The sequence below is a fragment of the Macaca mulatta genome, chromosome 16 (genome assembly GCF_049350105.2).
Source record: "Macaca mulatta isolate MMU2019108-1 chromosome 16, T2T-MMU8v2.0, whole genome shotgun sequence".
Lineage (NCBI taxonomy): Eukaryota > Metazoa > Chordata > Mammalia > Primates > Cercopithecidae > Macaca > Macaca mulatta.
In genome coordinates, this window is record NC_133421.1 from 90,988,222 (window position 1) to 91,003,977 (window position 15,756).

Here is a 15,756-nt window from a genome sequence, read left to right on the forward strand (position 1 = left end):
ATCACGAGAAGCCGCGACAGCTGAAGGAGGTTGAATGACTGTGTGTCTTCTGAAGAGGGATTTAGAAAAGTCCATGTCCAGGCAAGACACTCAGGGTAAAGGAAGCAGCAAGTGAGCTGATGAAAACGACAAAAACCACCCACAACCAGCAACAGCAAATAGGACAGAGAAATACACAAATACCAACAAGAAACGACACCTCTCCAGGCTGGCACCTGGCACTGGAGGAGAGCAGGGAGGGTTAAGTGACCAGCGGCCACCTCCCTGGGCTACCAACCCAAGGAACCATCACGCCCCAAGCCCGTGCCTCGGTGGGGACAGATGCCGTTTGGAGGAAACCACCCGGCCATCCCAAGGAAAGTAAGTCTCTGTGTGCAAGGACGGGACCCAGCCCGGCGCCTCCTGAAGACCGCAGCGTGGAGCTGCTGTCCACTCTGCACGACGGCCTCGCCTCAGCTCCGGCAGATTCTCATCCTACCCTCCCCAGGGATGCCCCTCCCAGCGCGTGTCTCTCCACTTCTAAGACGAGCCAGGACAGACTGTGGCTGACGCAGGGCGGCTGGGCCAGGGGCCTCTGTCCGGAGCTCACGCAGTGGGACCTTCATGTTTGGTGTCAAAGGCATAACCTGAGACACGCTTGGTGTTTTGAATCTTGTTTGTTTCTGGCAGGCAGACGTGGACTGCGGTCACCCCAGCCAGTTAAAGGCTGGAAGCTCAGGTAGGAGCTCCAGGCAGCATAGAAGAGCACCCGCCTGGCAATTTTCTTCCAGTCTTTCACATGTAGCCAAACTGGTTTGACTGTTCGGGGACTTTCTTTTTTTTTTTTTTTTTTTTTTTGAGACGGAGTCTCGCTCTGCCGCCCAGGCTGGAGTGCAGTGGCCGGATCTCAGCTCACTGCAAGCTCCGCCTCCCGGGTTCACGCCATTCTCCTGCCTCAGCCTCCTGAGTAGCTGGGACTACAGGCGCCCGCCACTACGCCCAGCTAATTTTTTTGTATTTTTAGTAGAGACGGGGTTTCACTGTGTTAGCCAGGATGGTCTCGATCTCCTGACCTCGTGATCCACCCTCCTCGGCCTCCCAAAGTGCTGGGATTACAGGCGTGAGCCACCGCGCCCGGCAGGGGGACTTTCAATGAATAAGACAGCCAGCTATCAGAAATGGGGGCCTCCCCAGCCGTGGGTCACCGGTCTTCTTCCAGGACACAGCCAAGTACTTGAGTTGGGGCCTCTGCTACAGAAACTCTGTACAGAGATCTCAGTGCGGAGAAAAGGGTCACCCTGTAGGCCATAGCTCTGCAGACCCAGGAAGGGGCCTGCCAGGTACTGTGCCTCCTGGCTTCCAGTAGGCATGTTTCAGCCCAAGTTGAATTAGGCCATCTCACTGTGGATCAGATTTAACGGTGAACTTCACTTCCTCAAATAACAACAAGAAAAGGCTCTGACAGCGCCATTCTCATCAGGAAGGGAAGAGAAGGAACGCATCCCCTCTGGTTCTGAGGGCGGAAATGAACGCAGGACTCTCTCTCTGTGGCAACACGAAGGGGAATGGGGAGAAGTGGAGGCTGGGAGGCCAGGACCCCCGTGTGGACCCTGCAGGTGTTTTGTTTGGCCCCCTGGACCCCTAAATACCATTTCCTCTCCCTCTGCCTCCTCGCTCTGCCGTGGGAGCTGTGAGCCCAGAGGCAGGATGGCCTTCTGCAGGGAGGACCCGACACCCCAGCCACACGCTGGCTGGAGGCCCAGAGCCTTCATCACAAGGCCGGGCATTTTTACTGGAACCCACAGGGCCAACTCGAGAATACGGACGCTGGAATTTCAACACCCGTGCTGGATGCCCCCAGAATGGAATGTGGAGCCGAGAGGTGCCGAGCCTGGGGCGGGCAGGGAGACAGTGTGGGTCACACGGCCCGCGGGCAGACGGGAAGGTGAGGGATGGCACCCTCGACGACAATGTAGAACGTATTCCACACGGAAATGAGGCAGGAAGCGCAGCCTTTTCTCCTGGCTGAAACAGCATGAAAGCAAGAAAGAACTGAAGAAAACAAAACTGCAACCAACAGCATCAGGTGAAGGACAAAGCCGCTGGGAGAGGAGCCGCCGAACCCCAGCAACAGCCTGGGCCCGAGGAGCTTCCTCCACGGAATTCCGAGTTGGGGAGCACAGCAAGGTTCTCTGCAGGCAGCTCCGCGGGAAGGCGTCTGGTGTCCGGGAGAGACAGTGAGCAGGCCTGTACCAGCACTGTAAGGACAGCTGTCTCGGCCTGAGTTTAGAAGCAGAAGCTGCGTGGGAGTGGGCGGGAGCACAGGATGACAGGGAGGCCTGGTGCCTCATACCCTTCTGCGTCATTCCAATTTTGAAGCATGTGCTTGTAACAGGTTTTTCTAGTTTTTTCAGACAGTCTCACTCTGTCACCAAGGCTCAAGTGCAGTGGCATAATCTCAGCTCACTGCAGCCTCCACCTCCCGGGTTCAAGAGATTCTCCAGCCTCAGCCTCCCGAGTAGCTGGAATTACAGGTGCCTGCCACCATGTCTGGCTAATTTTTTGTATTTTTGGTAGACATGGGGTCTCACCATGTTGTCCAGGCTGGTCTCAAACTCCTGACCTCAAATAATCCGCCTGCCTCGGCCTGCCAAAGTGCAGGCGTGAGCCACTGCGCCTGGCAGATTTTTTGTTTTAACTGCATTTTTTTTTTAATTTTTAATTCTTTCACCCAGGCTGGAGTACAGTGGCGTGGTCACAGCTCACTGACACCTCAGACTCCCAGGCTCAGGTGATCCTCGCACCTCAGCCTCCCAAATAGTAGCTGGGACGACAGGCACATGCAACTACACCCGGCTCATTTTTTTGTAGCATTACATTTTAAAATAAAGGAAAAACCCCTGCTGTCCAAGGAACTGCGGAAGAATAACGTAGAGAAAATAAATGGAATAAGAAAATAAACAAATAAATGGAATAAGGCCCCCGCCCCAGGTCCAGAGCCACCTTGTGGAGAGGGTGCCTCACCCAGGCCGGCGTAGGTCCTCCTCTTGCTCAGGCTGGCCGACTTCACCAAGAACATGCACGACTGGTGCGTCATCCAGGAGCAGAAGACCAAGAGCAGCGCCCCCAGGACGATGCCACACTGCAGGGTGGAGACAGGAACACATGTTCACAGCAGCAGGCGCTCCTCAGAGGCCCTCACCCCACACACCCAGCTCATGAGCACCCTCTGCACCCACAGGCCCCGCTCCATCCCAGTCTCCTGCTGAACGCAACACTTCCTAGCACCGAAAGGCCCATTTCCTCGGTGTGGCGGCCGCGTGCCTCGTCCAGGGACAAAGCTGCATGCGCAGAGCATAGGGGCACCATCTCCTTCCCAGTCCCCACCTCAAGTCTTCATGGACGGCTGGGTGCTGCCAACTAATACCCCCTTGTTCTCTGCACATGCCCTATGCGCACCATCTTTAGCCACTTGAGTCCACAGCTACGAGTAATGAGCATGTTCTAGAAGGAAGAGATTAACAGTGCCATTTTCCCCGTTCTCATAAGTTAAACAGACACTTACTGTATGACCTGGGGATTAACTGCCCCCCCTAGGTATTCACTTACCCAAGAGGAATGAAAACGTGTTCATGAAAAACCTGTATGCCAATGTTTACAGCAGGTTTATCCACAACCCAAAAATGGAAAAACAGCCCAAATGTCCTTCAACAAGCGAATGGATACAAACTGTGGTCCATTCGAACAAGGGAATATTTGGTCAGCAGGAAAAAGGGATGACTACAGACACCCACCGTGACGCGGACGGGACTTGAACGCACCATGCTGAGCAGAGGCAGCTGGACTCTGAATGCTACAAATAGTGTCATTCTGTTTACAGGACGTTCAGAAAAGGTAAACTTTTAGGCCACAGAATAGGTCAGTGTTGCCAGGGGCTGGGGGTACGGAGATTGGATGGTGACAAAAGGGGTACGTGGGGACCCTCTGGGAGATGGAGCTGTGTTCTATGTTTGACTGTGGTGGTTACACAGCAAGCCCGTAACCTGCACCCTGAAGAGAGTCAATCGGCCGGGCGCGGTGGCTCACACCTGTAATCCCAGCACTTTGGGAGGTTGAGGTGGGCAGATCACGAGGTCAGGAGATCGAGACCAGCCTGGCCAACATGGTGAAATCCCATCATTACTAAAAATACAAAAATTAGCTGGGCGTGGTGGTGCACGCCTGTAATCCCAGCTACTTGGGAGGCTGTGGCAGGAGAATCACTTGAACCAGGGAGTCAAAGGTTGCAGTTCAGCTGAGATTGTGCCACTGCACTCCAGGCTGGCGACAGAGCGAGACTCTGTCTCAAGGAAAAAAAAAAAAAGGCCGGGCGCGGTGGCTCACGCCTGTAATCCCAGCACTTTGGGAGGCCAAGGCGGGCGGATCATGAGGTCAGGAGCTCAAGACCATCCTGGCTAACACGGTGAAACCCCGTCTCTACTAAAAATACAAAAAATGAGCTGGGCGTGGTGGCGGGCGCCTGTAGTCCCAGCTACTCAGGAGGCTGAGTCAGGAGAAGGGTGTGAACCCGGGAGGTAGAGTTTGCAGTGAGCCAAGATCGCAGCCTGGGTGACAGAGCGAGACTGTCTCAAAAAAAAAAAAAAGAGAGAGTGAATCTTGCTGCATGTCCACTACCTCCATCGAGGTGACACTTAAAACACAAGGACCGGCCAGGAGCAGTGGCTCACGCCTGTAATCCCAGCACTTTGGGAGGCTGAGGCAGGCGGATCATGAGGTCAGGAGATCAAGACCATCCTGGCTCACACGGTGAAACCCCGTCTCTACTAAAAATACAAAAAATTAGCCAGGCGTGGTGGCGGGCGCCTGTAGTCCCAGATACTCGGGAGGCAGAGCTTGCAGTGAGCCGAGGTCATGCCACTACACTCCAGCCTGGGCGACAGAGCTAGACTCCATTTCAAAAAATAAAAATTAAAAAACACAAGGACCACCGCCCTAGCGCAAGACGTCAGTCATGTGAACCTAGCAGGACGGTGACGGGGGCAGGGGTGCTGCAGTTTCCACTCTGTTGTTCTGTAGACTTAAAACTGCTCAAACGCGGCCGGGCGCGGTGGCTCAAGCCTGTAATCCCAGCACTTTGGGAGGCCGAGACGGGCGGATCACGAGGTCAGGAGATCGAGACCATCCTGGCTAACACGGTGAAACCCCGTCTCTACTAAAAATACAAGAAAATTAGCCGGGCGAGGTGGCGGGCGCCTATAGTCCCAGCTACTCGGGAGGCTGAGGCAGGAGAATGGCGTGAACCCGGGGGGGCGGAGCTTGCAGTGAGCCGAGATCGGGCCACTGCACTCCAGCCTGGGGCACAGAGCAAGACTCCGTCTCAAAAAAAAAAAAAAAAAAAACAAAAACAAAAACTGTTCAAACGCGTAAGTCTGGCCAGGCGCGCTGGCTCACGCCTGTAATCCCAGCACTTCGGGAGGCCAAGGCAGGTGTATCTTTTGAGGTCAGGAGTTTGAGACCAGCCTGGCCAACATGGTGAGACTCCCACCTCTACTGAAAACACACACAAAAAATTAGCCGGGCATGGGGTGGGCACCTGTAATCCCAGTTACCCGGGAGGTTGAGGCAGGAGAATCGCCTGAACCCAGGAGGTGGAGGCTGCAGTGAGCCAAGATTGAACCACTGCACTCCAGCCTGGGTGACAGACTTAAGACTCCATCTCGGGGGCAAAAAAAAAAAAAAAAGTAAGTCTATTAACACCAAAAACTCATGAGGTATCAGCAAGCACTCATCAGAATGGCTCCAGTGGAAAAGACATGATACCCAATGCTACTGGGGACGCAGGCCAGCATGTGCGCCACTGACTGCATCCACATGGCAGTTCCAGAGCGGAGCACACACACCCTGGGGCCCGGTCACTCCACACAGGCACGCACCCAGCAGAAACGCACCCCTTGCCAATGCCCGGCCAACTCCTCAGGCCATCACAAGAGCTCCCAATAGGAGACACCATAAATGCCTCGCAGGGATGAACTACACACAGGCACACACAGCGGTGCAGCAAATACCAGAGTGCAAGCCAGACACTAGCACTAGACACCTGCACGGCAGGATCCGCCTGCCTCAGTTCAAACCAGGCAGCACCACCGTGGCACACTAGGGGTCAGCAGTGTTCCCTGGGGTAGGCCAGCCACAGCCACGGAGTGTGCTCCTTAATTTGGGAGCTAGTCACACGGGTTTGTTCATTATATGAACATACATCAACAGCACATCTGAAGAAGTGTGTACACATTTTTGTATGTCAAACTTCAATAAAATGTTTATTTTATATATATATACACACACACACACACATTTTTTTTTTTTTTTTGAGACGGAGTCTCGCTCTGCCGCCCAGGCTGGAGTACAGTGGCACAATCTTGGCTCACTGCAACCTCCACTCCCTGGGTTCACGCGATTCTCTTGCCTCGGACTCCCGAGTAGCTGGGATTACAGGCGCCTGACATCGTGCCCAGCTAATTTTTGTATTTTTAGTAGAGATGGGGTTTTACCATCTTGGCCAGGCTGGTCTTGAACTCCTGACCTTTTGATCCACCCACCTCAGCCTCCCAAAGTGCTGGTATTACAGGCGTGAGCCAACGTGCCCGGCCGTGTGTGTGTGTGTTTATATACATATATATATTTTTATATATATATATATGCACCAAAACTACTAAAACAAGCAAAAAAACCAACACTAAACCAAAGTTTTTCAATGACAAGGCTGCCAAACACTAATCACACATCCCCAAATCACCTGCTGGCCTCTCCCTGTGCCCCGGTCCAAGGAGGCTGCCGTGGAGGAGATGCTGCGGCCAGCTCTGAGCAACTGGGCCTCCCTCTCGGCAGCCCTCAGGACTCGGCGGGACGTCTCCCATCCTTCACTTCCTGACAGGTCTGTGCAGATGCCTGACTAATCAGCACATGCTCTGGCAGGGGCCTAGTGTCCACCACATGGCAGGCGGTCCACGGCTGGAGACAGCTGGATCTTCTAGGCCCTAAGATATATTTTCACAGGTGTCTAAACCAGAGCCCCTTCCACGGTGGCACTTCACTGACAGGCGTCAAAGATGACAGCATTTGGGACCGGGCGCGGTGGTTCACGCCTGTAATCCCAGCACTTTGGGAGGCCAAGGTGGGTGGATCACCTGAGATCAGGAGCTCGAGACCAGCCCAACCAACATGGTGAAACCCTGTCTCTACTTAAAAAAAAAAAAAAAAAAAAATTAGCCGGCGTGGTGGCACATGCCTGTAATCCCAGCTACTTGGGAGGCTGAGGCAGGAGAATCACTTGAACGCAGGAGGTGGAGGTTGCAGTGAGCCGAGATTGCGTCAATGCACTCCAGCCTGGGTGACAGAGCAAGACTCCATCTTGAAAAAACAAAAAAACAAAGATGACAGCCTTTGACTTGCAGGAGGAGGACCAGTCACCACTCCACATCCCAGAATGCAGTTCTACTGCCAGGCAAGTCACAGTGGACACTGGGACATGTAGTCGTTCCAGAAACACCCAGATGTGGCTGGCAGAAAGCTGGCATTCTCCATGTCCAGACCAGATGCTGCCCCGGGGGCTCTGGAGGCATGCAGCCCTGTCTTCCCCCGACAGGCTCACCAACCATATCAGGCAAACAACTCAGACACAAGAGCCTGGAGGGCTCTACAGGAGGGTTTGAAAATTCCTTGATCAAAAAAAAAAGTTGTTTTTTTTTTTTTCAGAGATGGGGTCCTGCTGTGTTGCCCAGGCTGGAGTGCAGCGGTGCAATCATAGCTCACTATAACCTCAAACTCCTGGGCTCAAGTGATCCTCCTGCCTCAGCCTCCTGAGCAGCTGGGACTACAGGTATGTACTGCCGTGTCCAGCTAACTTTTAAATGTTTGTATAGAGACAGGGTCTTACTTATGTTGCCCAGGCTGAAAACACTTTTTGGATATTTTTATCCCAAAAATAATGAATATGAAAAACACAGTGTTTGCTCATCTAAAATTAAACTACTGGTGCCATTTTGTTTCAAAATATACATCTTGTTTTCATTTTTCTACCTACTTGGTAACGTTTCAGTCAGCGTTTCTTTTCCAAAGCACTAAATGCCTGTTTACTGTGGATTAAACAGATGACACTTAGAAATGGCCATTTTCTTTGATATGTTATTCAATGCTGGAATGACACTAAACTTTTTGTATATGAGATCTTTTTCAACTGTGGTAACATTTGCACACATTAGGTCAAACGTGCAGGGTTTTTTTTTGTTTTTGAGACGGAGTCTCGCTCTGTCACCCAGGCTGGAGTGCAATGGAGTGATCTCGGCTCACTGCAACCTTCAGTTCATTGTAACCTCCGCCTCCCGGTTTCAAGCGATTCTCCTGTCTCAGCTTCCAGAGCAGCTGGGATTACAGGCATGTGCCACCACCCCTGGCTAATTTTTGTATTTTTAGTAGAGACGGGGTTTCACAATGTTGGTCAGGCTGGTCTTGAACTCCTGACCTCAGGTGATCCACCCGCCTCAGCCTCCCAAAGTGCTGGGATTACAGGTGTGCCGGCCAAATGTGCAGTTGTTGTGAAACGCAGATCTTAGGTGTACAACCTGGTGGATGTTTTTAATCACCTTGCAACCAAGGCCCCTGTCTAGCGTGGAAGCCTGGGAGGGGTGAGTTGTGTGCTTTTGAAAACAGGTGCAGTTGGGTCAGAGTTTTTTAAAACAGGATAAAATGTAAAAACATAAGAGTCCTGCAGTTCCCTTCTGATTCTGGAGGATCATTTTGCTTTGTCACACTTTGCTTCGGTATCGAGTTTTTGACTGTGGCGAACTCTCTGGCCTGGGCTGACACGGGCGGCCAGGGCCAACGCCGTGCGCTTCTCATCCACGCATTCTTTGCGGGAACTGCGCCGGGACTCCGAGGGTCGCCCCGCCCGCGGCCGCCTGCACCCGCCCAGCGAAGCCCTGCCCCGGCGGGAACTTTAACCAGGACGACCCGGCCAGACGGCCCCTCTGCGGGGGAGGCGAGGGCGGTGACCTCCGGGCCCACCGGACTCACCTGTTTGAAGCAGAAGGGCATGGTGAGGACACTGACCCCTACGATGCTGTTCACGATGTTCGTGATCAGCCCCCAGTTGGAGGCGGCGGCCGCGGTCATAGTGAGAGGTCTAGGGACCCGGGGCGAGAGGCCTCGGGGGTCGCCGGGCTGCGGCCGGTTTTAGAAGCCCAGCTCGAGGCCACGGTCACAGGTTCCAACGTCCGGGACACCGGTGGGCGGGGATGGGCAGGCGCACGGGAGCCTGAGCAACCGCGGGCGCGGGCCCCGGAGGCTGCCTGGAGGAGGCAGCCTCGAAGGCCGGCTGCGGGGAGGAGGTCAACCTCCAGACCCCGCCAAGCCCCGCGGCCGCCTCAGGGCCATGCGTCCCTCGCTCGGTCTCACGGGCCGCGTGTGAATCTCCGAGCCCGGACTCGGAGGAGCCGCGGAGCCAGCTAGGGCCACATCAGCTCAACTCAGCCGCCGCCGCGGCACTCACACTTCCGCCTTCCGCGGGCTCCGTTGCCCGGAAGTGACGACCGGGGGTGGGGCTTGGTGGGACGCGAGCCAATGAGAGGCGGGCCCGGAAGGGCGGGCGGAAACTGGGCTGGCGGGGATCAGAGGACCGCGCAGCTGTCCGGTTCGCGGAGCTGGTCCCGCCGACTGGTGCCCAGGGTCCCAGTTCAACGAGCTGGAGAAAAAGGGACTCGCCCCGCGAGGCCTCGGTTTGGATGGGCAGTCGCGGGCTGGAGAGAAGGGGAGGCGCTGTGCCCTCCGGGAAGGAGCAGGTTTAAGGGTTCCTTTTAGACCTTTATCCCCAGAAACGATTTTGGGGCGAGTGCTTGGCGCCAGGGCACGAGGGCGGGGGCCCTGACTGCCTGAGCCGAAAATTAGCCTGTTCTGAGAAATTAGCATCTATGAGGTAGGAATGAAACGCTAGGCACAGAGAGGCTCGGTCACTCCGCTAAGGTCACACAGCTCTAAGGGGAGGCGGTGCGCTTCAGAGCTGCGCCCAGAGCAGTGGCAGTGGAGAACTTCACCTTCTCATACGAAAAGAGCAAGGGACATTCCGGTAGGGGACAGGAGAGATGGAGGCTTACGTGACCAGGGAAACCCGGGAGGACTTCCAGAAGGAGGTGGCTTCTAGGCTGGAGCTTGAAGGACAAATGAGAATTCCTCGGGTAGGAAATGGAGACTGGGGAGAGGAGAGAACAGAGAAGGGTACTGGTAGATCTGTGAATTCCTGGCACCTAGCTGCTCACTCAGAGTCTGCTGACTGAGCGCGTCGAGCGGAGGGCTGGGAAGGAGCAAGTGATTCCAGGCTGCTGGGGGAGGACGGCAGAGGAAAGGAGGTCGTGTCTGCAGCACCTGCAGGACCAGGGGTCTTAGAACAGAGGCCAGTTCCTCAGGCACTGACAGTGCAGCCATCAGGTAAGGCTGTGCCCCATCCTCAGAACAGGAGGAAATGCCTGGGTAAAGACTAATTAAATACACAGGCAAAATCACAAATGCCTGCAGTCTTTTTTTTTTTTTTTCTTTTTTCTTTTTTTTTTTTGAGTGAGAGTCTTGCTCTGTTGCCCAGGCTGGAATGCAGTGGTGCAATCTCGGCTCACTGCAACCTCCACCTCCCAGGTTCAAACTGTTCTCATGCCTCAGCCTCCCAAGTAGCTGGAATTACAGGCGCCCACTACCATGCCCGGCTAATTTTGTATTTTTAGTAGAGACGGGGTTTTACCGTGGTGGCCAGGCTGGTCTTGAACTCGCGACCTCAGATGATCCGCCTACCTCGGCCTCCCAAAGTGCTGGGATTACAGGCGTGAGCCACCACGCCCAGCCCATTTACTTTTATATAAATGAAATAGGCTGGGCGCGGTGGCTCAAGCCTGTAATCCCAGCACTTTGGGAGGCCGAGACGGGTGGATCACGAGGTCAGGAGTTCGAGACCATCCTGGCTAACACGGTGAAACCCCGTCTCTACTAAAAAATACAAAAAACTAGCCGGGCGAGGTGGCGAGCGCCTGTAGTCCCGGCTACTGGGGAGGCTGAGGCAGGAGAATGGCGTAAAAACCCGGGAGGCGGAGCTTGCAGTGAGCTGAGATCCGGCCACTGCACTCCACCCTGGGCGACACAGCGAGACTCCGTCTCAAAAAATAAATAAATAAATGAAATGGCACACACATTCCATAACCTTTTTATTATGTAATTTTCATAAAATGTGCATGCAAGGTAGGCTGGCAAACTGAAATGTATGTTTTCACAAATAACAAATACCATGGACCCGCTATTCAGCTTTAAGAACAAAATATTACCAGAGACTTAGATCCTCACTTTCAGTTCCTCCCCAGTTCCACCTTCTTCCCCTCTTCACTGCTATCATCACGATCCAGATTTTATCAATTCATTACTTTAAAGGTGTACCATATATGGATCTATCCCTAAACAATTATAGGGAGGACTATTTGTCTCTCTCTCGTTTTTTTTTTTTTTTTTTTTTGAGACAGGGTCTCACTCTGTCGCCCAGTCTGGAGTGGAGTGCAGTGGCACAATCTCTGCTTGCTTCAGCCTCTGCCTCCTGGGCTAAAGTGATCCTCCCACTTCAGGCCCTCAGTAGCTGAAACTACAGGTGTGTGCCACCATGCCCAGCTAATTTTTACGTTTTTTGTAGAGATGGGATTTTGTCATTTTGCCCAGGCTGGTCTCAAACTCCTGGGCTCAAGCAATCTGCTCACCTCGGCCTCCCAAAGTGCTAGGATTACAAGCGTGAGCCACTGCGCCCAGCTATTTGTCTCAATATTCGTTTATTCCATTTTCCAAATTAATAGGGGTTGACCTGCATGTATGACTGCCTAGGATCAAGAATACACTTCCAGCCGGGCGCGGTGGCTCACGCCTGTAATCCCAGCACTTTGGGAGGCCGAGACGGGTGGATCACGAGGTCAGGAGATCGAGACCATCCTGGCTAACACAGTGAAACCCCGTCTCTACTAAAAATACAAAAAAACTTAGCCGGGCGAGGTGGCAGGCGCCTGTAGTCCCAGCTACTTGGGAGGCTGAGGCAGGAGAATGGCGTGAACCCGGGAGGCGGAGCTTGCAGTAAGCTGAGATCCGGCCACTGCACTCCAGCCTGGGTGACAGAGCGAGACTCCGTCTCAAAAAAAAAAAAAAAAAAGAATACACTTCCAGCCGGGCGTGGTGGCTCACACCTGTAATCTCAGCACTTTGAGAGGCCGAGGCGGGCAGATCACGAGGTTAGGAATTTGAGGCCAGCCTGGCCAACATGGTGAAACCTCATCTCTACTAAAGATACAAAAAATTAGCCGGGTGTGGTGGCATGCACCTGTAATCCCAAGTACTCGGGAGGCTGAGCCAGGAGAATCACTTGAACCTGGGAGGCGAAGGTTACAATGAGCCAAGATCGTGCCATTGCACTCCAGCCTGGGCAACAGGGCAAGACTTTATCTCAAAAAACAGAAAAAAAAGACCCTTGCCAGTGTCCCTTGCAGGTAGGGCTGGCTATGTGACCAAGGTCTGAACAATAAGAAGCAGAAATGACAGGAGAAACTTCTAGGTCATTTCTTAGGAGGGGGTCTGCCGCTTCTTCATCATGCTGTTTGGAACCTAGACATGATGGTCGGAAGCCATCTCGGACAGTGCAGACGGGTGATACCGTGGCAGAGTGGAGCACCAAGCTAGAAGGATCCTGGATCCCTGGACAACTCGTGGAGCCGAACCGCCATGCCCATCCATGACTACCTCCTCCCAACTGCTCCAGGAGGGAGTGACAAACCAGCTCCTTGGGCTCACCATGATTTTGGACTCTGTTTCGTGAACCCAAAGCTGTAGCCTGACTAGTTCAGTAGTGTATTGGGATGGGGCACCTTTGCATTTTGGTCTGTTGTAAGAATTGAATTACATCTATGTGCTCTTCTGCAACTTTCTTTTTCATTCAGCTTTGTTACACTTAAATTTCTTTTTTTGTCTTTTTTTTTTCCTTTTTGTGGAGAACAGGGTCTCGCTGTATTGCCCAGGCAGGTCTCCAACTCCTGGGCTCAAGCTGTCCTCCCGCCTCTGCCTCCCTGAGAGCTGGGATTACAGGCATGAGCCACTGCGCCCAGCCAATTCAACTTTGTTTACAAGAATTGCCATCACGTTGCATGTGCTCTGAGTCTCATTCTTGCTGCTCTGTGGAACTCCGTTACTTAACTAGCCCAGATCCACATCCATTCTCCTGCTGAGGGCACCTGAGTTGTGTCCAGTCACTTGCCTTAGAGACAGCGATGCGGTGAACAGACTTGTCTCCTGAATGTGTGTTTGTTCAAGTCTCTCTAGGGTAAATACCTACAAGTGGAATTGCAGAGTCAAGCGTATGCGTACCTAAATTACTTCACTAGATCTTGCCAAATTGCTCTTCAAAGTAGCTATAAGAGCTCTTCCTGGTTTACAGCAAAGGTTGGCAAACTTTCTATTAAGAGTCAGATAGTAAATATTTTTTGCTTTGCGGGCCAAATGGTCTCTCGCAAATATTCAGTTGTGTCATTAGTCTCTCGCAAAGCCAAATGGTCTCACAAATAACCAGTTCTGCCATTGCAGATCAGAAGCAGCCAGAGACAATGTGTAAACAAGTGGGCGTTTCTGTGTTCCAATAAAACTTTATTTACAAAAACAGCAGCTGGCCCAGTGCAGCCTCAGGGCTTCGCTTGCGGGCCTCTACTCCGACATTTGGTTATTGTCAGTTTGGCCAGTCCAGTGAATGAAATGGAATCTCTTTGTGGCTCTAATTTGTTCTTGTTACAAATTAGGTGAATTATTTATTCATATTTTTATTGTCGATTTCTCTTCCGTGAAATGCTTACTCATTTTTGCTCATTTTCCTATTTAGCTGTTTGTTCTGAGGATTTCAGAGCTCGATAACCAACCCTGTGTCCTTCGATGTGGGTTTGATGTCTGCTCATTGCAGTAGTTTTTCTTTTTTTTTTTTTTTTTTTTTTTTTTTGAGACAGAGTCTGGCTCTGCCGCCCAGGCTGGAGTGCAGTGGCCGGATCTCAGCTCACTGCAAGCTCCGCCTCCCGGGTTCACGCCATTCTCCTGCCTCAGCCTCCCGAGTAGTTGGGACTACAGGCGCCCGCCACCGCGCCCGGCTAGTTTTTTGTATTTTTTAGCAGAGACGGGGTTTCACCGTGTTAGCCAGGATGGTCTCGATCTCCTGACCTCGTGATCCGCCCGTCTCGGCCTCCCAAAGTGCTGGGATTACAGGCTTGAGCCACTGCGCCCAGCCTCATTGCAGTAGTTTTTCATTAAACAAATTACCACAAACTAAGCAGCTCCAACAACACAAATTCGTTACGCCTGGGCTCTGGAGGGCAGAAGTCCAGCACAGGTGGAGGTGTCGGCAGGCTGCCTGCCTTCTGGAAGCTCCGGGAGAGCGCCTGCTTCCTGCTCTTTGGTCGTTGGCCGAGTCCGGCTCCTCAGGGTCGCACGACCAAGGTGCCTGTTTTCTTGTCGGCTGTCCCCTGAAGCCATCCCCAGCTTCTGAAGGCCTCCTGTTCCCTGGCTCACAGTCCCTTTCCCTTCCCCGTGGAGAGGAGCCAGTCCTCCTGTCCCATCTCCGGCCCAGGTGAGGATGGTTTTTCCAACGCCAAGGTTTCGTGTGATTAAATGGAGCCCATCTGGATAATCTGGGATCATCTCCCATCTCAAGGTCTAACCTTAATCACATCCACAAAGTCCCTTTTGCCAAGTGAGGTCACATATTCACGGGTTCCGGGATGGGGGGTGCACACCTTAGGGGGCCACAATGCTGCCGGCCACCCTCACGCTGAGATTCAGGCCACGTATCCCTGTCACAGAAGTGCCTTTTGGACACTGCGTCCCTCCTGTGGTGCACAGTGGCTGTGGGACCCAGGGCTCCTGAGCTTCCTGTCGCCTGCTGGGCTAGGCTTCTCCGCTGCAGCTTCCCCTTCGGCGGACCTGCTGGGTGCTTTGTGAGGATTGGGGCGCCTTCCACACTGAGTATCCTGGGCCTTAGTGAGCTTTCGGTCAGCCTCCAGTGATAGGGGCTCAGGGTTCCTACCTTATTCTGTGGGTCGGGGCCCCCAACTCACTATTGAGATGCTCAGGTTGTCACAGGCTCCACCTTGTGGGAGTCCCGTCGGCTGGCCCCTGGGTCCTTCCATGTGTCCCTGATGTGCCCCCAGCATTCTTGCTTCCTGGCTCCGAGGGATGTTCTTGTGCTTTTCCTGCCCAGGCTGGGCTCGACCTTTCCCCAGGAGCCCTGGTTTCTGGGAGAGGGAACCTCCTGAGGGGAAGGGGAGTTAGTGGCCGAGATTGGCGTGCTGGGTGTGCTTGTGGCGCCTGGGTTCCCTCTGGACAGAGCAAGAAGAGATGGGGGAGCTGTGTATGATGTGTGGGGGGTGTGTTATATCTATGGTACGTGTGTATGGTGCATGTGTCTGTGCATGTGTGTGTGTATGGCATGTGTGGGATGTGTATATATAGTGTGTATCTATGTATAGTGTGTAGTGTGTATGGCCATGTATGATTGTGTGGTGCATGTGTGTGTGTGTCCATGGTGCCTGTGTGTGGTGCATGTGTGGGTGGATGGTGTGTTGCATGCGTGTGTGTGGTGTGTGGGTGGATGGTGTGTTGCACATGTGTGTGGTGTGTGTGTGGGTGGATGGTGTGTTGCATATGTGTGTGGTGTGTGGGTGGGTGGTGTGTTGCACACGTGTGTGT

General features: G+C 53.3%; 1 protein-coding gene across 21 annotated transcripts in view; it reads right to left on the reverse strand.

Annotated features, from left to right (window-relative positions):
• Positions 1 to 9,521, reverse strand: part of SLC38A10 (solute carrier family 38 member 10) — a 51,767-nt gene extending 42,246 nt beyond the window's left edge. For 15 of the 21 annotated variants that reach the window (XM_077973213.1, XM_077973208.1, XM_077973206.1 and 12 more), the window contains exons 1-2: positions 9,049 to 9,521; positions 3,004 to 3,121 (exon numbers count right to left, since the gene is read on the reverse strand). Coding sequence is in view for 8 of the 21 variants with exons in the window: in XM_015120574.3 (XP_014976060.2) it covers positions 3,004 to 3,121; positions 9,049 to 9,147 (217 nt within the window). In the remaining 13 variants the exon portion in view is untranslated. Of the gene's footprint in view, positions 1 to 2,982; positions 3,164 to 9,006 lie in introns of all 21 variants that reach the window. The other 6 variants (XM_077973207.1, XM_077973205.1, XM_077973201.1 and 3 more) reach the window with 2 other exon arrangements.
• Between the last annotated feature and the right edge of the window lie 6,235 nt (positions 9,522 to 15,756).